Below are 26,540 nucleotides of genomic sequence, written 5' to 3'. Positions count from 1 at the left end.
TGGCCAAGTTACAAGCCTTTGAATAATATCAGTTCACATACTTTCAGTAGAGACTTGTTAAGATTTTGGAAGCTAGATTCCCTGAAGATTACATCTGCTCTGGGTATGCTCTAGCCTTGGGCCGAGTGGACTTTTCCTGTAATTGTTGCTCCAAACTGCTGCAGGCTGCTGTGGTGCTGGGCATCGGAACTAAGAGCAAGGATATTATCTATCTGTGCCCTCTGTACTCCCCCTGCTGGTGCCAGGCCTGAGAGAAAGAGGAGAGATGGCAGCCACAGAGGGAGTACATTGTGACAAGGAGCCCTGGGGAACTGGGGAGCAGAAGGGGACTGGAAGCTGGCCTGAGTCAGGAAGACAAATTGGGACTCATTGGACAGAGCCAGGGAGCCAAAGGGGGGGAAGACTTAGACAAGAAGCCTCCTTGGAAGTTATTCTGTTAGTTCAAATAGGAGAATTTTGTGCTATGAATCTTAAAATTTGGTCTGAGAATGAGTACATGCATATTTTAGCTTGCACCAATAGGATGCTTTCACTCTCTCGGGGGGAGGAAAGGGTTCAGCGTGTTTTGCTCTTTAGCACCACCTAACAGCTGCTGACGGAGCAGTCTTTTTTCCCCAGAAACCACCCAGATTCTTAAGTCCAAGCGGAGTGCACCGACTACCACGGATATACGGGGGAGAGTAGGGGAGAAGCATTAGAATTGTACAAGATGACCCAGGAACAGTAGCAAGAGGAAATCTATAGAGCCTCCAGTTAGACTGGCTAACTCTTCCTTGTAGGAAGGGGATTATCTTTATGGGGATGATTTATACGTTTTTGCTGGAGGTGGATAACACTATGATGTCTGGGGTTCCTTTCCCACAAAAAGGAGTATAAGGGGAGAAGGGAAGGTGGCTTTATCTAATTCTGTGCAACTGTTCAAAGAAATGTCTGTTCACCTGCAGAAAAAGAAGAAGGCATTCTGTCGCACACACTACAGTAGTCTACACAGTACACAGCTTGTGGGCCTACCTAGGAGTTCGGTTGTTGGGCACATTTTTCAGAAGCACCGGTATGCACTCAATGCATACTATATGTCTCCTGGTGCTTTATATTTCCACCCTCAGTGTTCGCTCAGTCCTAGAACAGCAGACTGCTAAACAAATGTTCTAATTACAATCCAATACTTGAATAATGGTCCTAGAATCCGCACAAACAATATTAACTCTAGCCGCAATGACCAGCTGCCTGTCAAGCCAATCTGTAAAATCAGTGCATCACTCTTCAGTGCTCCAAGTTTAGACAGAACCTACTGCACTTCACTCATTACTGTCAAGAGGTAAGATCTTCCAGATACTAGCACAGAAGAGGAGGAGCACCAGATAAAAAATTATACATATTTGACTTCTGTTTTCAATCAAGAGGAAAGTGTATAAATCCTTGCTTTGTCTCAGCCAACAATACTCTCCAAGGTCAATAAATCTGGATATTCAGCTCTTCAAAGGTCAATGTGTGCTTACAAGGTAGACTAGACTCTTTCTGGCCAGCTTCTCCATGTAAATGCAATCCAGACTTCTAGCTCCTTTGTGGTCAACAGGACTTTTACATTGCCACAGTTTAATCCGCTCAAGAGAGGATCATAAAGGGAAGTGATGCTTCCCTGGCAACAATCCTCTCTCAGCCTCTGTCCATACTACACAAGCCAACTTTCACAAAGAGGAAAGGAGATTTATGCTTGAAGTATCCCTTAAGGATTTTAGGTTTTGTTTGTTTTAGAGGGTAGGGGAAGGAGGACTTTGAAAGAACAAGCAGAACTAATCTTCAGCTTTTAAATAAAATGCAACTTACACAGATTTCTTGCCCTTGGGTTTTGTGTTCTCCTCTCAACTGAAAAGCTACTCAGCCGCACCTGATGCTGACAGTAAAGGCAACCCACGAGGCTTAGAGACTTGCAATTTTTTATTTTATTTTAATAAAAAGGGACCCAGATTCGGCAGGCATGGACACAAAAAGTGCTTCAATTCCATTTGGCTTAGAGAGAAAGATTATCCTATTTTCATATAATACCACAAGAAAAGGATTCCAAAGGGTGGGAGCCCTCACAAAAAGTAAGCATGCTGGCTAGTTAAAGGCTCTCTAAAGCTATACTTCCATGTTCTCATGGTGTTAGATTTGTGGGGGTAAATATAAGAACATAAGAATGGCCATACTGGGTCAGACCAAAGGTCCACCCTGTCTACCGACAGTGACCAGGTGCCCCAGTGGGAGTGAACCTTACAGATAATGATCAGGTGCTCTCTCTCCTGCCATCCATCTCCGCCCTCTGACAAACAGAGGCTAGGGACACCACTCCTTACCAATCCTGGCTAATAGCCATTAATGGACTTAACCTCCATGAATTTATCCAGTTCTCTTTTAAATCCTGTTATAGTCCTAGCCTTCACAACCTCCTCAGTCAAGGAGTTCCACAAGTTGACTGAACGCTGAATGAAGAAGAACTTCCTTTTATTTGTTTTAAACCTGCTACCCATTAATTTCATTTGGTGGCCCCTAATTCTTATATTATGGGAACAAGTAAATAACTTTTCCTTATTCACTTTCTCCACACAACTCATGATTTTATATACCTCTATCATATCCCCCCATTTGTCTCCTCTTTCCAAGATGAAGAGTCCTAGCCTCTTTAATCTCTCCTCATATGGGACCCGTTCCAAACACCTAATCATTTTAGTTGCCCTTTCCTGAACCTTTTCTAATATCAGTATATCTTTTTTCAGATGAGGGAACCACATCTGTACACAGTATCCAAGATGTGGGCGTACCATGGATTTATATAAGGGCAATAAGATATTCTCCGTCTTATTCTCTATCCCTGTTTTAATGATTCCTAACATCCCGTTTGCTTTTTTGACTGCCGCTGCACACTGCGTGGACATCTTCAGAGAACAAGCCACAATGACTCCAAGACCTTTCTCCTGATTAGTTGTAACTAAATTAGCCCCCATCATATTGTATGTACAGTTGGGGTTATTTTTTTCCAATATGCATTACTTTACATTTATCCACATTAAATTTAATTTGCCATTTTGTTGCCCAATCACTTAGTTTTGTGAGATCTTTTTGAAGTTCTTCACATTCTGCTTTGGTCTTAACTATCTTGAGCAGTTTAGTATCATCTGCAAGAGCATTTTAGTATCATTCCATCTGGGGTGGAACATGAAAAGGTGTATACAAGATGTGGATATCTAACCTGTTGTTGGGATACCGGGATGATAACACTGAACAACATGGAAGGCAGCCTGGCCCAGCACCTTGGGGTGCTCTCCACTTACTTTTTTCCCATCTTTGTTTCTAATGGTCTTCGTAAGGTTGTAAATATGCACAATGTAAGATTAAGTATAAACAATGCAGGAAACCACTTTACTGGATTTATCTTTTTCTTATACTAATGTATATTGATTTTTCTATTATTTCAATTATATTTGTCTCTATTTAATTAAAGCTCATAAAGTTTGTGTGTGTTTCACCAATATCATCATAATTAACTTTAAGTATCCACCTGAATAAAGAACCTGTCACTTGTAACTCGTGCATGGTGCACGCCAACAAATTATTTTATAATTGCAATCAACAATCAGGCTACAATTGCCAAAGTCACGAAACGCAAGTAGTCCAAAAGTACCAACTATTAATAGTGTACGGGTGTCTGGGAGATCTGTAAAGAAACCTCCTGATATTTTAAGTAGGCATAGCATAGAGTAGTCTAGATCTTCAATAAGGATCCTGGGTGAATCTGTATGGTATATAGACTATTTTTCCATTAAAATTTTTCTCACTTTACATTATTCTAGTCTCTGTTATTATTATTTAAACTCTGCCCACTCTGATTCCCGTCTCCTAAGAAGAATGTCAACCAAACAACGACAGGTGTCCAACTTTCAGACACACAATGTTCATATGGGACTGAAATTAGACAAAACATGGTTGTGCCCATCCTTAGTTCTTAGTCACATCAACGACTTCTCTCTACATGGTAGGCAATTTTATGAATCAGCGTGGGAGGTCTATTCAATAAATGTGTGGCACCCTCTGCTGTCACAGGTGGCTACAGAAGTGTCACAATGGGAAGGTAACATATTTTTGGTATGCAAGACACCAGGGCAGAATTAGACCAGGAATCCTACAATATCTAGCTTTGCACACCAGAATGTAAGATCTCTAGGACAAAGAACATCTGCTAGTTCTTATCACTCACATCATCCTCTACCAAAACAACAGTATGACAGACAGCATTCTAGGAACACACACATTCTGTCCTCTTCGCCAAAGAGCAAGTACACAGCATCAGTCAATAGGGTGGGTATAAGTTAAATCTTTAACTTTTTATGCTAACTTATAGGTGGTTTAACCCTTCTACTAAAGGTATGGCTGCAGATGTGGAATATATTAGCTCTTTCATATGTGCCAATACTCGGAACTGGAAGATAAAAGAAAAAAAACGTAAGGCATGCCCACAAATAAATTTGGTTTTGTCTTCATCAGCTGTCAGAAAAGAGGAGCACAATCACCCTGAATTGGTACAAGTAATATCAAAGAAAAAACTCTTGCTTGTTTGTGTCTTCCTATGAAAAGTATGCATTTATATATTTAAATCCACTTGACTCACATAAACTCTTGTGAATTTATTGGATACGCACTGCTTCTTTTGCATTAAGAAACAATGTAGCTTTTTAACAACAAATATGAATAGTAATTTCTATTGTAATGAGAAGAGGGAAAAGAAGAACTGCAGTCAAATGTGCCACAGAGCAAGAGAAAGGATAAATCCTTTCCTAACAATTAGCTAATTAAGGCTGAGTCAGAAATGAGAATGAACTATGCCTGTGATATCAAGTGTGCTCAAATTAGATTAAAAAAGCCACCAAGTTTTAAGGCCAATACATGTGACAATAACTTTATACCAAGCCAGAAAGAATGGAATGGGCATACCTATAGCTAATCTACTGACTGGTGACCTGAGCCACACCAACCCACATCATGATATCACAAACTGTATGTGAATGAGAAACCTCTAAAAAAAACAAAACAAAACAAAAAACAAACCCCAAAAGGCAGGTGATTCACATTCCTTTGAGTTGCTTATTGATTCCATAACCCACCGAGATCTGTACTGTTGGAATTACAGTCTTCCAGAGGAGATGAACACAAGGTCATTAAAGATTCAGTGGCACTTAGCTAGAGTAGGGCAATTGGTTAAATGCTTTCTCCTAAATTTGTTCAGAAGTTTCAACAAATACAGAATTCTTCACTTCCTTTACCCTAACTGAAGTGTAGTGTTACTGTGCACTATTAGAACAGTTGCCATGTGTCACTCCCTTAATGAGATGCAGTTCAGTGACAATTCTCACCACACACAGTGTACAGTTTGCAAAGCACTCTGGGATAACTTTGCATTTATAACGTTGCTTATTTTTCAGAAGCCCACTAAATGTATCTTATAGAAAAGTATTGTACATAGTACACATTTTAAGCATTTGAAGGACACAGCACGATAGTTGTGAAAAATATAAGTGCCACCCCATAGATTAGCATCTCCTATCATTTCTTCCACAGTTAAACCATTACATTTACTTGCTGCAAAATCCATCCGCACAGAATAAAAAAAAAATCTGTCAGCAAATGCATATCTATTTTTGCTTGAAACGCCATTACCACCAAGCAGGAATGCCATATCTTGCCATTCGGAATAAATTTTGGCCTGATATCATCACAGAAATCAGCGATGCAAAAGATTTTTTACGAGTGTCTTGTTCTTATACCTCCCACCACCCTGGTTTTTCCTTAAAGAGCATACACAAACATTTGGTCTAATCTATATTTGAATTAACTCGAGTGATCGAACATCCGCTACTTCATCTGCGGGGATGATTTTACGGTCCCATAAATCTATGTTAAGAAACTTTTATTGATAGTCAAGCTTCATTTTCCTTTGCTTCACTTCACACTATTATTTTTAGTCCTACCTACTTGGACCACCCGAAAAGATTCCTCTCCATCTTCAGTGTTTATGCTCTTCAAATATTTGTAGCTAATCATCTCTCCCACTTAGTCATCATTTAGCCAAGTTATACGTATTTCTTTTCATCTTCCTTCCCTCGTAAATCAATCCCTCCAGCCCCTTAATCGTTTTTGTTGCTCTTTTGTGAATTCCATCCAATTTGATGACATCTTTCCAGGACTGAGACACTCACAACTGCATGCAGTATTCTAGGTGTGGTCTTATCTAGAGGAAGGAAATAAATCCTCTTTGTACTTATATAGTGACATTAATCCACAGACCCCAAAACGATTTACCTCAGTAGATAATTACTATCTCCATTTTACAAAGGGGGAAACTGAGGTACAGAGAAAGGAAGCATCTTGCCCAGTGTTGCACATAAAGTCAGTGGCAGAATCAGAAGAACAGGTGTCCTGATTCCCAATGACTTAGTCAAACCAACAGAGAACATCTGCCCTTATCTCCCTCACTCTTCTCCCAGCTAGTTGAGCTACCAACCTCTGCTAGCTATATCTGAGGTATAACAACAAATCCCTGCACAACAAAACCAACCCAAAACTATCATAGGTTAACTATCCAACCAATCTGCCCATTTCCACAAATTACATTCCAGCAGTCAAGACTGGTTTTAAGTGATACAAAACTAACTGTTGTGCATGTTAGGTTGAAGCAGTTTTCATCTTGTAAGGTTTGTTTGTTTGTTTTTGGTTCAGATCTCTTTTTTAAGGAATCCTCAGTAAACTAACTAAAGAACTTCAGAAAGGTTGAAAATAATTCTTTATGGAAGGAATCTATAGGGGAAGTCTGTAAGGGAAAGCCAGGCTAAAGGCTGAGGGGGAGAAGAATCTGACCAGTTAAATTTAATTTAAAAAAAAAAAAACTTGGAAAACCCATAAACAGGATGCAGACACATTAAAAAAGCAACACTGACCTAACAAAGGAATGTGAACTGTAGTTGACTTAAACAGCATCATATCCATTACCCCTCCCTACACACACAAATCTTGGAAACTCTTAAAGGAACCAAGTTATTTAAAATTTTTCAAACCTTCCATTTACTTTTCACTACACACACTTTTCACCTATGATACTGTCTTGCTTTGGCCACTGCCCCTTCTTTCTGGTTAGCAAAGCCCCCAAACTTGCTTCAAGATAAAGAAAAAAATAGCTATAATATTCGCCCTTGTCTTGTAAAAATATTAAATTCTAACATGACCAGAACACAAAGACTCATCAGAAGAAGAACAGGAACTGAGAGGATTCTCTGTTCTATGATCTGATCTACTGTTCAACTTCAGAAAATATCAGCATGAGTAGATTGTAAGCATGAGTAGATTGTAAGCACCTTGGAGCAGAGACTATTTCTTCCTACTTTTGTTCAGAACTCAGCACTCTGTTAATACAGAATGAATAATTATAATGTTTGCAGAAATGGAGAACCCAGGGAGGTACTCATTTCTCACACTCTTACTTCCTAAAGGATGGCAAAGGCTCATTTGGCAAAGGGAACCTAGCAGGCTCCATCCTGTCCCATATGGGACTCGTTTTTTCCATCAAGAGTTTGATCATATTATAGACACAATTTTTCTGTTATCTGATAAACGTAATCACCACTGACAACACTTAACAATGCTCACTAAGTTTTAATGCCTGAATTCATCTCTAAGTTTCCATCTGTATCAGCATTTTTATCTAAGAGGTCGAGTATTGGACTCATTCCCACGTGAGCAGCTGATCTATCCACCGCTCAGGCTACCCTTTGATCCAAAAAAAAAAAAAAGGCTACTGAAAGAAGGCACCAGGGCAGTGTTATTTACAAATACTTTGCCTCGGTTTTCTCTTTGGAAAGACCTATTCACACATTTTTTCACCTCCTACCTTAAGCAAACCTATGCTTGCAGCACTATTTTTGCCAACAACCCAATGCTGTTCTTTAGCAGGGTTTCAAATTCAAAAAAGGGCAAAGAAAATTCATCTACCTCCGTGGCAAATCATTTTTAAGGTCTCCATTGTGTCTGCCAACTAGGGTCTCAGACCCATCAGCAGAGTTTCCCAACTGGTGGCTAAACTGGAATTGTGAGTGTCCAACACATTACCTCACTCAAGACACAAATGGGGAGCTTTTTTTTCTAGTCATCACATTCACCAGGTAAGCCAAAAGGACAGAGCCTCCCACAGTCTAACCAGATAGGTAAAATCTGCACTAAACTGGCGTTAGCTGAAAGCTGAGGGAGAGAGTGGTCAATCTTGAAAGAGGGACTGGAAATCAGGAGACTTCAAGTCTTTTCCCAGATCTGTCAATGAGTTGCTGTGTCCTTGTGCAATGTCACTTAACTTCATGGTAGCTTCCCCATTTGTATAACAGAAGTAAGCAATACTTACCTCATTGGGGGTAGTAAGAATTAACTAGTTAACATTTGCAAAATACTCAGATCTTTGGACTGAAGACACTAGAGAAATGAAAAGTATTACTATTATTATTTTATTTTTATTCTTATTTTATTATTTGAATTTTAAATGCAGCACTTATTGGTGTCATGACCCAGAACAACTGTTGTCATAGTAGTATGCTTCCAAATGAGGGAAGCAAAAATCACAGTGACAACACAAATAAATCAAAATAAGCCACAATGCCCACCATCCAAAGTTCTGTGACATTAAAGGCGAAAAAACCTCTTTGTTGTGATTCACCAAGGATTAAAACTACTGTAGCATAAAATGTTATAAAAGTAGAAGATGCAAAAGCAGTTACAGAAGGTATGGATACACTCAAAAACTCTACAATCCACTTATCAAAGAGATTGCAGTTTGTATTTCAAGGCAGGTTAGATAATAATATGCATAATATGGAGTATGGTTAAGGAAACTATATCCTGAATTTGTTGTATTTGATAAATAACTACAAGTAAAAATGAATGAGGAGACACTCTTTCTTGCTAACTTGTTTTAATTCCACATCACTAATCTTTTGCTCACTGTGATGCTGCCGGAAACTTTACAATGAAATCCACACACCCCAAAAGTACGTTCCAGGTTGCTGAGCACTAAAGGGGAAGGGACGTCAAGCCCTAAGTTTGTTGACAGACAGCAGGGGTGGCTGCATCCCACAGAGTTTGATAACATAACATCATGGCCTCTGCCACTTAATAATAGGAGGAGCAGCCCACTGAGAATAAAGGACCCACTAACTGTTGATACATCTGGATCTGAACTGATGCTGCAACTGGCTCCCTTTTGTGAAAATTAGGATCAGCCCTCATTTAGACAAAGTTTCGATGTCTTCTACACTTGAAATTTCTGTTAGCCGAAGGGATAAGCACTTACTTGGAATTCGGATTTTAAATTTGCCACTCTGCCCAAAGCCGCCCTCTATTACTCCATCCTCTCCTGTAGATAGTTTGACTTTTAACCCCACAAAAATCTGGATGTTGGTCTCCTTCTTAAACAATGAACGACCGATCACACTATAATCATCCAGCACCTGCAAAAGAAAAGAAAAAAATATATATATACACACACAGATATATATGTGAGCCTAAATCATAGAATAACAAGAACAATTATACATATATGGAACACATTATAATTTGGTGTGCTTTAAAGCTTTCATCAGCATGAATTTGGGATGGCCACAACTCTCAGATGGCATAGTATGTACATAAATACTTATTCTAAGTGAGCACAGGACTGATAGCCAGGAACTACTGAGTTCTAATCCCAACTCTTTTCCAGAACTGCAAGGGAACTTCTGTAAGTCAATTTCTGTGCCTCAGACTCACCTACTGTAAACACAGGGGGAATAATACTCACCTACCTCATATAAGTGATGTGAAGATTAATTAGTTAGCATCTATTAAGTGCTCTGAAATCTTTCCATGAAAGGCAATGGAGAAGTGCAATTGTTATTAATGACCCTCACCACAAAGCAGTTTATTCCATCACTTACCCCAACATCATTTCCATAGATACTCCACTTCCTTCAACATCAGTTCTGTGCTCATGCCACCTTGGTTTCAGTCAAGCAGGTGATTACTTAGAATTCCTCAATACAACCCTTTAAATACTGTATGTAGAAGTGATTTTTTAATCATGTTGATTTGTTAAATCAAAACTCGAATAACAGTTGTACTGAATTTTAAATTCAAGGTTTGTAACCAAGTGGGAGGAACCATTCCAAGTTTGGATTCTTAATTAAGTGATCAGGCACAAGAACCAGCAAGCTTGGTGGGTAGGGTGAGATAAACAACCCTCCCTACCGCATTATGAAGCATAAGGTGCAGCCAACTGAGCCTAATCCCCAAGGTGTGAATATCTTTGGATGCTACTAACTCCTGGAGTTACTGTACCTCCCTCACTGCAGTAACAAGAGTCGTTATTTGTGGGAAGGAATTTGTTCCTTTATTACAGTGGAAGTTGCAGCTGGCTTCAGCAAAGGTTTCTTCATTGCACCTAAGTGGTCATTTTAGCCAAGCTATTAAGAAAAACGTTTTGAGAGCCACAAATTAGTCTGAATATTCCCTCAGTCCACAGTTTGATACTCCACAGCATTATGACCCATCAGTTACAAGCTACTCTGATTTCTTAGAAACTTCTCTTCCATAGGCAAACATTTGCAGAGCGTGAGGAATTACAAGCCACCAGTGTTCTTTTTCATGTTTTTAAATTAAGATGCTTAAAAAAAAAATATACCACTCTATTCTAATTCCTGACATTTCTCAGGTGTCTACCTAAGCAATCTAACACCCCATTTCTAAATTTTTAATTGTTTAAACACAAAAATGAGAAAGATCAATAGAACATCCCAGTGGAAAAAAAATCTAGAGTTCTTCAATCCTGTAGCCCTAGCTTTTAAATGCTATGTGAAGTACTTTAGAACCACTTCAGTGGAGTGAATGAAATTTCTGAAGTAGGCGTTTCAAAAGGTGACCACCACTATGCTACCTGGGCCCTTCTCACCCTTTTATTTTGAATACAGAGGGTCTCTCATGCCCCAGTGTAGAGGCTTCCATATACCAACTGTTTCATTGTAATTGCCCGTAAAGGGGAAGGGAGATCAGCTTTTTAAAAAATGTAAAATGATTATTTTAATGCATTTTAAGAATGTTCCAAAGTTATATTTCATTTAATTATTTACATAATTGAATTATAGGGTGAACATCCTGCTAGCGTGGTTTCGTTTTGACTCATTCAGTCTGGCAGGGCTGTCGGAACAGCTCAGAGTAATTTCTCTTTGTGAACACTGTTAGAGCACTATAATTCTGTTAAAGGGAATGGAGTGATTTCATATATTAATTATAGGTTTATTGGAAAAAACACTAATAATTCTGAAAGTGTAGCATTCACTTATTACAATTGTCCTGAAGTACATTTACCCTTTTAAAACAAGTCCTACTCTCGCACTCACTTGAGTGATAAGTTTGCAAGATAGCAACTTGAAATTGTAAGCACTGGGGCAAGGACTCAGTCTTCCAGACATTTACCGTGCTGAGCAATGATATTTAATACTCCTCCTCTTCTTCTAGTTATTACAAATATTCTGCAGATAGCAAACACCTTTTATGAGACGTCCCTAAAGCACTTTACAAAAAACTAAATACCACAACATCTCTTTGAGATGGGAAAGCAATACCCTCATTTTACAAATAGGAGAAATGGGGCACAGAGTGGGTCAGCACTTAGCTTAGAATCACATCAGTGGCAAAATTTGGAATAGTGCCCCCTAAGCTCCTGACTCTCAGTCCTCCACATTGACCATTCGACTGAGATTAGAAGAAATTAACTTCTCACGAATTTATCCTTGAAGACAGACAAACTTCTGAGAGGATGCCCAGCCTCAAGTAACAAGGTGAAAAGAATGCTGATCACACAATAAAATAAAATAGATGTGTAAAGTAACATCAGCTTTTGAAAGAGATTTTCTTAAAAACGAACAATCATTTTTCAAGCCCTGGATCAATTATTGTATTAAAAAAAAAGTAAGACTATTTTACAGACTTTTTTTCTTTAAGAAGCTACAGAAATGCATGTTCTCTCCCACTGAAACTCAACACTTCCAATTACTTTAACAGCAATTTAGCTCCAATCACTGGATTTCACAGTAATCCCCTTTGAGTTCTCAGAACATCTACTATGGCAATCACTTTGCCGATTAGCTGAATAGCCTTTTGAGAGATCTCGCTCTCTTTTTTTTATGAAATATTATTAACTTAAAAAGCTGAACGCTGCAAAGACAGTAAGGGATATGTAGTCTGTTCTGAAGCAGCAGCAAGGGGCCTAGCAATGAGGGTAGACTAATTTTATTAACTTCAGGGAAACTTCAAAAAGCTTTAGGGCTTTAATGCCAGACAGAGACGACCCCAAAAGTCAGTTTAAGTGCTGCATAAACAAAGGATTAGGGCAAGAAAAAGCTGAAGGCTCCTTGCATTTCTTGTTTATATTGTCATATGACCTAGTGGGAGTGGGAGAGGGCTGCCTCTCTGACTTTAATCCCCCATAGTGTACAGTGGCGTTTCAGTTCACTGACCTACATTACGATAATATTTTTTTTAAACTTATGGGCAGAGGTACAGCATCAAACTCACTTAAGGACTTTTTAAAAAAAAAAGGGGGGGGGGAGAGAGAGCGAGAGAGAGAGCAGAAGTGTTTCTGGTTGCTATATTCTCCCTCTCTTACTTCGGTTAGATGAGCAGCTTAGAAAGGGATTTCAAGTTCAAAGGGAACGTCTCTGTTACTCTTGTTTTTATGGCTTAGTCCAGAGGACACAATAGCATTGATTTTATGAAATCCCCTCCTTCCTCTTGGCTTTTGTGTTTGCAGAAAAAAGTAAATAGTACTTTATCATCATAGGTGAAGTGTGTGTGTCACACACACACTCTCTCTCGAATACCAAATACACACCACACACACTCTTTGATATAAACGCTACAGTATTATGTCTTCAACTCTGTAGTTAGGGTTGTGTGTGCAGGCATTCAGTGCAAACACATAATTTAACTCCAGGAAAAATAACTGCTAGTTCCTCTCAAGAGGGGAATCTTCTAACTACACTGTCAAATCTGCCAAATCATCCTCATTTATAGGGTGACACAAACAAATTCACTGTCAGCTGAGCATCCTCTGAAACAACTCATCATGAACATTTGGAGGTCAAACACAGCCCATGCTCTTATCCCCCATCCCTAAAGAACCAAGGGGAGCAGGACAGAAATGGATAGAAGAAAAAACAAAGGGGGCTGTTGGAATGAGGGGAGGGAAATAATGAGAGAAGAGTTGGGACCAAGAGAAAGAGTGAGAGAGTGAAAACATTGAAGGTTCAGATAGCTAGAAGGAAACAGACATTTTTCTTTTCTGATTTAGCCAAACATGATTGAAAATGTGATAGAAAATTAGTCTGAGGGTTTCACAGATCCTGGAAAAGACTGAAGAAGGGATACATTGACAAGTTAGGAAAAATGGAGAATGAGAAATGAAAAGGGGAAAAAAACTAAATGAGGTACTAAAAATGGAAAGATTTATGATTAGAGTACATTTGTTATTTTACAGAAAGTTCACTTTAGACAACATTGTAATCTTGAAGTCAGTGGCAGTTTGGCTGTTTCTTGCAAAAAGTTTCAGAACATGTTCCCAGCTCTGGAGCGGAAAAAGAACAGGGAAGATGCTCCCCACAGCAAGTGACCCTCTATGGATGCTACAGATCCTCATCGTTTTCTTTTTTTAAAAGTTGACACATATGTATTGGAAGAAATAATCCTATACTGGCCCTTGAGAGGATGGAGGAGATGGGAATTGACATGGATTTCCAGATATAGAGTCTAATTTTTTTTATTCCCAATGTATGATTTTGGTTTTATTATTGTGAACCAGAGGAATTACTCGGCAGAAAAAAAGTAATTTCAGTCAGCAAGGTCTTTTCCTCATGAGTTAATGTCTATATCAAGGAACCAAAAATAAGTTAACATGGACAGAAAAGGAAACAAAACTCACAGCTTAAGGATTCTCACCTGCTCTCTGAGCAATTTGTTTGAAGACCAACCTTTGCAAAAGTATTCTCCCCACTCTGTCTCCCAAGCAGACAGACAATTTAACCTTGCCAGTCCCCTTGTACCCTGCCAGAGTTGTTTTCGTTAAGAGATGAACATATAAAAGTCTGAAATTGTGTTTTCAGGTGTCTCCCCTGTAACTCTGAGAAGATCTTCACCCTGATGCATATTTTTCACATCCCATTCTTTGCATTCCACACCCTACAGAGGACTAGCATCATGACACCCATCCTCCTGACTCTCTCCCAGTAAAGTTGGACAGGATTCCATTTGTTACCTAAACCAGCCTGAGGGTTGAGTGCTACTGGGCACTTCCTCCCAAGACAAGCACCTTGCCATGACAGTAGTCTGAGCTCAAACTTTAAGGCCAGAAGAGACCACCACCATCATCATCTAGTCTGACCTACTGCACATCACAGGCCACAGAACCCACCCACTCCTGGAATAGGCCCAGAACCTCTGGCTGAGTTATGGAACTCCTCAAATTTTGATTTAAAGACTTCAAGTTACAGGAAATTCACCGTTTATTCTAATTCAAACCAACAAGTGACTCATGCCCCACCCTGCCCCCAACGTCTCTGGCAATTTGACATGGGGGAAAATTCCTTCCTGACCCCAAATATGACAATCAGTTAAGACCCTGGGCATGTGAACAAAACTCACCAGACACACATCTGAGAAAGAATTCTCTGTAGTAACTCAGAGCCCTGAACCAGTGAGAAACAATAAAGATGGAGAATCAAATAAGAGAAATAACATGATAATTATTTAAATTGCTTTGAATTTTAAAAACCAACAAACAAATTGGGATCTCCATGGCACATAAAGAGCCCTACAGCACATTGGACCATTTATACTCATTTGTAACGCAGGATTTGTTCACCTCTACTTAAACTCAAGTCTTGAAAAGTCACAGAAAGCTACAGGTATTAAGTTCCTGACATATCCTGGTTAAGAAAGATATTTTTCACTCTTTGCAAAGAAAGTGGCCGAGGGCACAACTTTATTAATCTTTTGCTGTTCCTCTTCTGCTAAAAGAAAAAATTACATAAAAAGATATGGTAGGAGATCAGAAGGGGATATGGACTATTATTATTATCTGTATTACCTTGGACCAAGATTCCATTGTCCTATGTGCCCAATGAACACAGAAAAAAAGATGGTCCCTACTACAAAAAGCTTACAATCTAAGTATAAAAGAAGAGACAACAGATGGATACAGTGGGATGGGGGGAGTACAAAGAACCTGAGACAATATTGATCAGCATGATAGTCAGTGGTATCAGTGCATCAGCAGCCTAACTGTTAAGTTTTTTTGTAGCCATCACAGCAAAGGAGAGTTGTTAGGAGGGATTTGGAGAAAAATAACGAGGTAGCTTTCTGGATGCTCACCGGAGCTCCTCTCAAGTATGAGGAGCAGCAGGAGAGAAAGCATGAAGATGCTTATTTGAAAATTTAACAAATGGGCGAAGGAAGCTGGCATCCTGGGCCTATCAGACGCAGGAATTGACAATTCGATAGTGATAAGTAGGGTGGGAACAGGCCATGAAGGGTCTTGAAAGTAAAGACTAGTAGACGATGTGGCTCTAGGAAGAAGAATAAAGGAGTTGGAGGCGCAAGTGGTGTTCTCGTCCATCCTCCCCGTGGAAGGAAAAGGCCTAGGTAGGGAGCGTCGAATCGTGGAAGTCAACGAATGGCTACGCAGGTGGTGTCGGAGAGAAGGCTTTGGTTTCTTTGACCATGGGATGGTGTTCCATGAAGGAGGAGTGCTGGGCAGAGACGGGCTCCATCTTACAAAGAGAGCATCTTTGCCAGCAGGCTGGCTAACCTAGTGAGGAGGGCTTTAAACTAGGTTCACCGGGGGAAGGAGACCAAAGCCCTGAGGTAAGTGGGAAAGCGGGATACCGGGAGGAAGCACAGGCAGGAATGTCTGTGAGGGGAGGGCTCCTGCCTCATACTGGCAATGAGGGGCGATCAACAGGTTATCTCAAGTGCTTATATACAAATGCACAAAGCCTTGGAAACAAGCAGGGAGAACTGGAGGTCCTGGTGATGTCAAGGAACTATGACGTGATTGGAATAACAGAGACTTGGTGGGATAACTCACATGACTGGAGTACTGTCATGGATGGTTATAAACTGTTCAGGAAGGACAGGCAGGGCAGAAAAGGTGGGGGAGTAGCACTGTATGTAAGGGAGCAGTATGACTGCTCAGAGATCCGGTATGAAACTGCAGAAAAACCTGAGTGTCTCTGGATTAAGTTTAGAAGTGTGTGCAACAAGAGTGATGTAGTGGTGGGAGTCTGCTATAGACCACCGGACCAGGGGGATGAGGTGGATGAGGCTTTCTTCCGGCAGCTCACGGAAGCTACTAGATCGCATGCCCTGATTCTCATGGGTGACTTTAATTTTCCTGATATCTGCTGGGAGAGCAATACAGCGGTGCATAGACAATCCAGGAAGTTTTTGGAAAGCGTAGGGGACAATTTCCTGGCGCAAGTGCTAGAGGAGCCAACTAGGGGGGGCGCTTTTCTTGACCTGCTGCTCACAAACCGGGTAGAATTAGTGGGGGAAGCAAAAGTGGATGGGAATCTGGGAGGCAGTGACCATGAGTTGGTTGAGTTCAGGATCCTGACGCAGGGAAGAAAGGTAAGCAGCAGGATACGGACCCTGGACTTCAGGAAAGCAGACTTCGACTCCTTCAGGGAACGGATGGCCAGGATCCCCTGGGGGACTAACTTGAAGGGGAAAGGAGTCCAGGAGAGCTGGCTGTATTTCAAGGAATCCCTGTTGAGGTTACAGGGACAAACCATCCCGATGAGTCGAAAGAATAGTAAATATGGCAGGCGACCAGCTTGGCTTAATGGTGAAATCCTAGCGGATCTTAAACATAAAAAAGAAGCTTACAAGAAGTGGAAGGTTGGACATATGACCAGGGAAGAGTATAAAAATATTGCTCGGGCATGTAGGAATGATATCAGGAGGGCCAAATCGCACCTGGAGCTGCAGCTAGCCAGAGATGTCAAGAGTAACAAGAAGGGTTTCTTCAGGTATGTTGGCAACAAGAAGAAAGCCAAGGAATGTGTGGGCCCCTTACTGAATGAGGGAGGCAACCTAGTGACAGAGGATGTGGAAAAAGCTAATGTACTCAATGCTTTTTTTGCCTCTGTTTTCACTAACAAGGTCAGCTCCCAGACTGCTGCGCTGGGCATCACAAAATGCGGAACAGATGGCCAGCCCTCTGTGGAGATAGAGGCGGTTAGGGACTATTTAGAAAAGCTGGACGTGCACAAGTCCATGGGGCCGGACGAGTTGCATCCGAGAGTGCTGAAGGAATTGGCGGCTGTGATTGCAGAGCCACTGGCCATTATCTTTGAAAACTCGTGGCGAACCGGGGAAGTCCCGGATGACTGGAAAAAGGCTAATGTAGTGCCAATCTTTAAAAAAGGGAAGAAGGAAGATCCTGGGAACTACAGGCCAGTCAGCCTCACCTCAGTCCCTGGAAAAATCATGGAGCAGGTCCTCAAAGAATCAATCCTGAAGCACTTGCATGAGAGGAAAGTGATCAGGAACAGCCAGCATGGATTCACCAAGGGAAGGTCATGCCTGACTAATCTAATCGCCTTTTATGATGAGATTACTGGTTCTGTGGATGAAGGGAAAGCAGTGGATGTATTGTTTCTTGACTTTAGCAAAGCTTTTGACACGGTCTCCCATAGTATTCTTGTCAGCAAGTTAAGGAAGTATGGGCTGGATGAATGCACTATAAGGTGGGTAGAAAGCTGGCTAGATTGTCGGGCTCAACGGGTAGTGATCAATGGCTCCATGTCTAGTTGGCAGCCGGTATCAAGTGGAGTGCCCCAAGGGTCGGTCCTGGGGCCGGTTTTATTCAATATCTTCATAAATGATCTGGAGGATGGTGTGGATTGCACTCTCAGCAAATTTGCGGATGATACTAAACTGGGAGGAGTGGTAGATACGCTGGAGGGGAGGGATAGGATACAGAAAGACCTAGACCAATTGGAAGATTGGGCCAAAAGGAATCTGATGAGGTTCAATAAGGATAAGTGCAGGGTCCTGCACTTAGGACGGAAGAACCCAATGCACAGCTACAGACTAGGGACCGAATGGCTAGGCAGCAGTTCTGCGGAAAAGGACCTAGGGGTGACAGTGGACGAGAAGCTGGATATGAGTCAGCAGTGTGCCCTTGTTGCCAAGAAGGCCAATGGCATTTTGGGATGTATAAGTAGGGGCACAGCGAGCAGATCGAGGGACGTGATCGTTCCCCTCTATTTGACATTGGTGAGGCCTCATCTGGAGTACTGTGTCCAGTTTTGGGCCCCACACTACAAGAAGGATGTGGATAAATTGGAGAGAGTCCAGCGAAGGGCAACAAAAATGATTAGGGGACTGGAACACATGAGTTATGAGGAGAGGCTGAGGGAGCTGGGATTGTTTAGCCTGCAGAAGAGAAGAATGAGGGGGGATTTGATAGCTGCTTTCAACTACCTGAAAGGGGGTTCCAAAGAGGATGGCTCTAGACTGTTCTCAATGGTAGCAGATGACAGAACGAGGAGTAATGGTCTCAAGTTGCAGTGGGGGAGGTTTAGATTGGATATTAGGAAAAACTTTTTCACTAAGAGGGTGGTGAAACACTGGAATGCGTTACCTAGGGAGATGGTAGAATCTCCTTCCTTAGAGGTTTTTAAGGTCAGGCTTGACAAAGCCCTGGCTGGGATGATTTAACTGGGAATTGGCCCTGCGTTGAGCAGGGGGTTGGACTAGATGACCTTCTGGGGTCCCTTCCAACCCTGATATTCTGTGATTCTATGATTCTATGATGTTTGACATGAGAACGAAGGGGGAGCCAGTGTAGGGATGCAAAGATGGGGATGACAGTTAAAGTGATGGGTTAAGAGTGTTCTTTGCAGTAGCATTTTGAATGCACATAAAATGGCAAAGATTACATTTGTCAAAGCCAGAGAACAGGATGTTGCAGCCATGAGACCTTGGGGCATGTCTACACTTAAACCACTACAGCAGAGCCACAGCACCACTAGAGTGCCTCAGCGTAGACACTACCTATGTCGATGAGGGATTCTCCCATTGGCACAGGCAATCCACCTCCCCAAGAGATGTGGATTTTTCCTGAGAGATAAAGCTATGCTGATGTAAATTCCTAGTATAGACCAGGCCTTTGTGCTCCCAGCAAGTGGTCAATAAAAGCAATGAATTTGTCACAATTCATATAAACGTATTTGGCCATTAGGACCTAGAAGTTTGAGACCCTGTAGTGTCACAGACGAGGATTCCTTCTGCCCAAAGAAGTCTAGCCTCTTGCAGTCTCCATCATAAGGGGTGGATCTGGAATGATGTTGCCTTCCCCATGCGTTAACCGCATCCACCACTATAGAAATAGGCTGAGGCTGGGTAAAGAGGAAGTCCGTCTCCTTAGGAGGCACGTAATACTTTTTATTGGCCCTTTTCTGTGTTGGTGCAACAGAGGCTGGTGTCTGCCATATGACCTTAGCTGTGTCCAGAAACGTCTCGCAGATTGGGAAGGAGAGTCTAGAAGACGAGGAAGTGTGTAATGATGCGAGTCTTTCTCCTCCTTAGGGAGAACTGGTAGCACATCCAACATGCTCTTACTAAGGTCTTGGAATAGCTTGAAGCCATCAGCCAGTGATGGAGGAGGGGACACCACCACTTCGTCTGTTGAGGAGGAGGAGAAGTTTGCCATGGGGTAGTTTGCACCTCTAGTCTGACCTCCTGCTCCTTGAAAGTTTCTTCCTCTGGTTCTGGGGCCCTGGACACCAAAGCAATAAGGGAATGTCTAGTGGATCCCCTATGGGAGGTACTTGATGTCCGAGAAATGTGGGGCCTGTAGACTGCACACGGATCCCAGTATAGCCACTGGGAGGGAAAGGAATGGGTGGTGGTACACAGGGGTAGTGGCAGGGACAGGTGTAAGAGGAGGAGAAGGCAGGAAATAGAAAGAAGGACAGGGTGGGTCAAATATCACCAGAATTAAGGGGGATGTGCACGAGGGACCTAGATTTGTGCTGGAGGGTGGGGGAGATTGGGAAGAAGAGAAGAAGAGGAGTATGCAGAGGTGGAGGGAAATGCACAGGGATGAGGATAACCAGGAAAGGTAAATGGAGCCAGTGGAGAGAAGGGAGGAGGAACAGAAGAGATGCTTTGATGCAGAAGAGAGATGTGTAAGAGCCACGGATAAGCAGCAGATGGACAAGATTACCAACCCCGCCCCACCCCACAAAAGTTCTAAAGGTATGTTTCCGGCCCTAAGGCTGAGCTGGCTGGGAAGACACTGCCCCATCATAAATGGGGCCTCACCAACAGCAGTCCCTAGTGGTGGTGAGGGGATGGGATCAGACTGAGATAATGGTATGTGCAGTTCCTGGCCCCAGTGTTGAGACCAAGCTGGCTCGGAAGGGCTCCCTATCACAGGCAAGGCCACCCCCAAAGCAACCCCTGCTAACTGTCTCAGTGGGTTGGCTGGCAGCTTATGGTCATCATAAAAGAAACCTGATTTCTGCACTGACATTGGCAACTTTTCACTTGCTTTCTGGGTCAGTTGTGAAAGGGAACATGAGGTGACAATCTCTGTTTCTAGGCAAGAAGAGGGCACTATCCAAGTCAATTTCCATCAGCCCCTAGCACTGCCGCATTGAGGGATGGGTTTGTTTGTACAGCACATCACATGCTGCTCTAGAAAGATATTTCTAAATACAGGATGCTTTTAAAGCATTTTATAGTTATTCCTAAAACTTCTCTGGCCTCTCTGCATCATTTAGAGCCACTGCATATTAACTACCATACATACAGGTACCACTGACCACATCAGTAATCTTAGACAATAGGATTCTCTAACACAAAGATTTAAAATGTTTCATACAGCTATGGATTCTATGCTCACTTTATACACACAGAACATCTTGTACATTCAATTTACTATGATAGGTCTTTGCCATGTACTATTATCTCTGGTGCTGTGATGTACTCAACTCAAGAGTGCCATATCAACTCTTCCTGGTTCTGCCTTCAAATCTGACCAGCAGCTTGTCTTAACCCCATGTAGTTAAAAGAGAATCCCTACCACACTTTTCATTCTTATCATTATAGGGAGAGCTGGTAGTGAACTGAACACTAAGAAGCTGCCAAAGCAGCTATCATTGGGACTGGGGACAAAAAGAGCGCTGGGCTCCCTTAATCTAACACTTGGCATCATTGGCCCATGCTCCCCTCTGGGAGCACCATGTGGGTCAGGAACAAAGCCAGATTTATCCCTTCCCTTAAGCCTTCTTGGCCCCAGCACCTGGGACCAACTGCCTGTACCTGCACCATCTGATGGGACTGGAGCTCCTCCAACTATGGGGGGGTGGGGAGTGGAGAGGGGAAGAGAGCTAGGCTTGACTGGTCCCCCTCATGATGACCACTCCAAACCCAATGTTCTATCACCTCTCTGGGATAACAAATTTCTCCTGTTGTTAGCTAATGTAATTTGTCCTGTACCTCAAGTGGTAGCAGTCTGTGCTACAATGCTGAGGATTTACGGTTCAAATCCTGCTGATGCTATAGGATACAGGTGGCTGTAGCAGTTACACCTCAACAATAGAATGTGTCTGTTTTACTTTAAAAAAGACCTAGGAAATTACATTTAAAAATATGTTAAAAGTATGTTATTTAGGTTGCAAATCTGACACTCAACAGTTAAGAAATGTCAGGTATCCATGCAACCTTAATTTTAACCCCCTGCTGGATACACCCTACAATACATTCTTTAATTACATGATCACATACTATTTTCTCCACAGGTTGCCTGTCTTATTAAGCACAGAAGATGGAAGCCCAAGGTTGCACGGACATTTAAGATTTCATGGGCCACTGTAATTCTGGCATTTCCTAACTTTCAAGGGCTTTAATTTGCAACCTAAATAATGTTTTTGTACTATGCTTTTGTATTCAATGAATAAAATGCCTTATCGAATGCTTTACTCTCAAATTAATTCCTCCCCACACGTAACTCTGACACAACCTCAAAAATCAAGTGCAGCTGTCTATACTCTTGTAAGACCCCAAAACATGTCTGTATTTTAAATTTATTATAAAAAATAACCATAAGTGCTACACAAACCTTGTAAGGTTCTACTGCCCAGTCATATGGAGCAAGTAATTTTTGTTGCATGAGTAAATTATCAGTTTTTTCATAAGAGCCAGTGACTTGATTTTGTGCCTCTGATGGTAAATTTGTCTCAAAAATTTACTAAGGCTGGGTTAATCCATATAGTGTAAAACATAATTCTTCCCCTTTATCAGTGATCATCACCACTTCCTCTCTGGCATTATTTAACAAAGATGGCTTTTCAATTTAGAGGTTTATTACCCCCACTAGCCCAACCTTCACAAAACTCCTCTTGCTCAAAAACAGAAAAAGAGCCAACAAATAAACATCTTTTATATTTATATTTTACGGTGCATTTTTACCACTGAATGCACTATGCATTTTTTATTCACCTGACTGCCTTCATCTCGGTGTTATTACTGTCTTTAGCATACCATCAGCAGCCAAGCAGAACCAAACAACCCCATGGTCAGACTTCAAAGCAGGTGAAACATTAATTGTGGCGTCTGCATGTTTACAGTAGATGGAGTGACGTCTACCAGTTCTCCCAGCAAGAGTCACAGAAGGTTCTACAGACGGCTCAGGTCACTGCTGTGCTTGTAGACATCACACACCAATTATGCATCACCGTACAGTTTGTTCTCATTACTTACTCTGTGTATACCCAGCCTTCATGCCATATTAGTCATCTGGACTTATTCTCCGAAGAGCATCACTACCAGACTGATGCCCCCATTTGCCGACTGACTAATAATCTATTGCTCAACTGTAGTCTAGTTGATCTCCAAAAGGAATATAGTATCCTGGGCATTAGCCTTAATAAGACCATAAAAAATCCTTAATTAGGAATAAGCAAGATGTGGGAATATCAGAGGGCACCTCCAAAGCATATTTCCCATGATTCTTGGGGGCACCACCTCCTTGAATCGCTTCCTGCAAAAGACCATTCTGGAACCACCACCCCGTAGGAAACACTCTGTACACCCAATGCAGAAAACGGTGCTATGTCAAGCTGTTCTCTCATGATTGTCCATTCAACACAGACAGCTCAGCTACCTTCTTTCCATACTGACCAACGGTGCCTTCAAATTAAGTCAAGTACTTCAGCATGCTGGGCATCAGAGCTGGTTAGGCAACACTGGATGTTACCCTGTCATTCATGGGTAAATTCATTTCCCTTTGCTCAGGTCCAGTTCTTCATATTTCCAACAGGCTACCTGCTGAAGCATATGGCTTAAATACTGTAAAATCTGAAACATTCACTGTCAATTAAATGTTGCTATTTTTATCAATTTAAAAATATAAACACTTACATGGGATACTTTGTTTGAAAATTAATACACATGAATCAAGTTTCAATCAGAAAGCACAAACTGCCATATGCATGATTTTTGCATTTCAAAATACCTGGTCAAGAATAGACTTCTTACAAGAGGAACTATCCCTTCCTATATTATACACTATTGGTATTCATCAAATTAACAATAAATTATACTATTTCCCCATTTCTATCTTTGCTTCTTAAGACTTTGCACTGGATCCTATCAATCACCATATTATATGAGCACCACCTCTTTGGAAAGGTCCTCAGGAGCTGTTAAATAAGGGATGCACACAGAAGCCTTCCAGGGACCCAAATGTCATTTTGAGGACATGTCTATTCAGCGAGTGAGGCTCCATTGTTTGGGTGCTGGCACAGCAGCAGTTTGAGTTGCTGCTGTACCACTGAGGGGAGAGAAGTAATTAAAAATCGTCGTTTCCTGCTCCATCCAAACCCCAACGAAGTGCACTGCATTTCTGAAGAAGTCCTAAGAATGCCTTCATCCATCCTCAAAGATCATATTTTTTCTGGCTGTGGACTGTTTCAAATCATGTCAACAATGCTCAAACCTCCAAAAAAAAAAAAGTGCTGCTTTCTCCTTCTTCCAGGGACTGAGCAAGTTACCTACATGATATCCCCTTAAGCCCCCAGCAATATGCAAGTACAAAGCATTAGCCGGCCAGCAACCAGCCTAACTCAGGAGCAGCACACACAGTGAATAAAATTGGAATCTTCCATGACTATAAAGTTACATAAAAAGCTGCAGGAAGCAAATACCACTCAATGCTTACCACCAAGTCTAAAACCAACACAAATCATCAAGATGAAATATAAGGATAAGAACAGAAAATGCACACTAGAGAATGAATTCTCCTTTTGATTTTAGAGGACTACAGATAAGTAATGACTACCTAGCACCTTTGGGGCTGTGTAGGCAGGGTGAGTACCTTCTCATACAAAGGACTTTATATTATGGCTACATCAGGAAACTATCCCAGTTGAGATATGTGTTTATTTTCACTAAACAAGTCTGAAACAGCAAGAGGTGCAGCTTGTGCTTTGCAAACAAGGTGGAGGGTTTTCCCCTTTTGTTTCTTTCACTGAGTTCTGATTTACGAGCATTCTCCACAATGGACCCAGCAACCACCACCACGGGATAAATCCTGTTTGTGCAAACATTTTCAGAACAGACAGCATATCTGAGTCATGCAGGAAATCATAACTTGCTTCTACAGTTCACCTTTCACTCAAAACTCATTGCAATGAGTGCCTATGTCCATGGAAACCCACAAAGCAAAGAATGTGAGAGTTTTATCTCCAGGGCTAACTGTTTCATGCATCAAATTGGAATTGGCTAGAATGACGTTTACAGGGGAAATCCCAATAAAAAGGCATTCCGGTATAGGGACTCTGTACAGTTTGCCAGTTTCTCCAAGTGAGCGCTATTAAAGCAAGCAGATGCCATGGACAAAACTGACAAAATTATAGCAAGTATGACTCGTAGTTATATGACTGAATAGGAAATCTGTTGGACTCTGGGCCTGGCTCTATCACTGTCACTGTGGGACAGTGAGCAAATTACCTCTCTATCCTTCAGTTTCCACATTTGTAAAATGGGATTACTACTTTCCTACCTCACAGGAAGGTTGCAAAAATGAATGCCAGTTTCCTCACACCATGACCTGCACAGCTGGCATTAGGAGAGGGGATGTCACCTAAAGTACCAGATAATTGAGGACAGTCACTGCCAATCTTGATGCCTCAAATATATCAGACTTGATGGACAAATTGTCTGATCCAGCATAGTAAATTCATGTTCATCCAAAATATTTCATTAGGCATTGGTCATCACAGACTTATGAAAATAAGGAATCCAATAGAGAGGGACCAATCTCTCCCCGACCTAGCACTAAAGCCATAGTTTCATTCCCAGTTGTTTCATTACAGGTTCCTGCATCTTTCTTCATACCAAATGACCCTGGCAGTAACCGTGGCAAGATTTTCAGCTCCTGCTCCTACCTTTTTGTTTGTATAATTCACTTTGCTGTTGCCAGCCCAGCTCTTTTGCCTGCTAAAGGTGCCTTTGTCTAAAAGAACAGTCAGACAGCTTAACATGTATAGAAACAGTAGATCCTCCAGAAGAAGGGTCATTGTCCCTCCTTATATGTGTGTGTGTGTATATATATATATATATATATGCAGAAAAAGACATTGATCCTAGAAACTGAAGACATCTTTTCACAGCATTTCTCCTGTCTCTTAGGCCTTATCTACATAAGAAAGTTGCACCGATAAATTTAAATAATTTTTAAACTGATTAAGTTCAACAGGTACAACCAACCCGAAGTCTAGACACACTTATTTCAGTTTAGGAGTGGTTTAGTTTGGTTTATCTTAAACAAATTCCTAACCAATTTAAAGTAAGCCAAAAAAAACTGGTTTAAACCGAGAGTGTCCACATGCCCTTTTGCACCAATTTAAGCAAATCAGATTAAAACCACACCATAAAGTTAACATGGTGTGATTTTCTCATGTAGAAAAGGTCTGGGAGAAGCTACTATCTCAATGCTGATGAACTGAAAATTCTCCACTATGGCCAGAAGTCTCTCGGACACCCATCGCCCATGCATCTGAACATCAAAACACCACTGACTGACTCAGACAGGAGGTGGCCTTTTAGAAAAGAAGTTACCAAAATGTTCCTCTGAACTAGCTATAAGATACTACTGTGGTGAGTGCAGTACAGACCCTATAAGTAAATAAATTACCAAGAGTGGTATAGCTGAGGACACATTTCAGACATGTAACATTTACAGTTCACTCACTGATCACAGTAGAAAATCTTTAACCCTTTCACTTCAAGAGCTCTACTGTACTTGCTATGTTCCTCCTGCTTGTGGCATTAAATTGACACGATACCAAAGGATAGATAATGTAACCAGCACACTGAGCAGCACAACAGCAGCATTCAATACCTAGATGCGTATGCAATATTCACAA

General features: G+C 41.4%; 1 protein-coding gene across 6 annotated transcripts in view; it reads right to left on the bottom strand.

Moving 5' to 3' along the window:
- The window catches only part of EEFSEC (eukaryotic elongation factor, selenocysteine-tRNA specific), a 223,086-nt gene that overhangs the window by 93,096 nt on the left and 103,450 nt on the right, over positions 1 to 26,540 (bottom strand). For 5 of the 6 annotated variants that reach the window (XR_012159786.1, XM_073351382.1, XM_073351381.1 and 2 more), the window contains exon 6: positions 9,362 to 9,518. Coding sequence is in view for 5 of the 6 variants with exons in the window: in XM_073351382.1 (XP_073207483.1) it covers positions 9,362 to 9,518 (157 nt within the window). In the remaining variant the exon portion in view is untranslated. Of the gene's footprint in view, positions 1 to 4,398; positions 6,263 to 9,361; positions 9,519 to 26,540 lie in introns of those variants that run through there. The other variant, XM_073351383.1, reaches the window with a different exon arrangement.

Source organism: Lepidochelys kempii, chromosome 7, assembly GCF_965140265.1.
Source record: "Lepidochelys kempii isolate rLepKem1 chromosome 7, rLepKem1.hap2, whole genome shotgun sequence".
NCBI classification, from domain to species: Eukaryota; Metazoa; Chordata; order Testudines; family Cheloniidae; genus Lepidochelys; species Lepidochelys kempii.
This window is presented reverse-complemented; position numbering and strand designations above follow the sequence as displayed.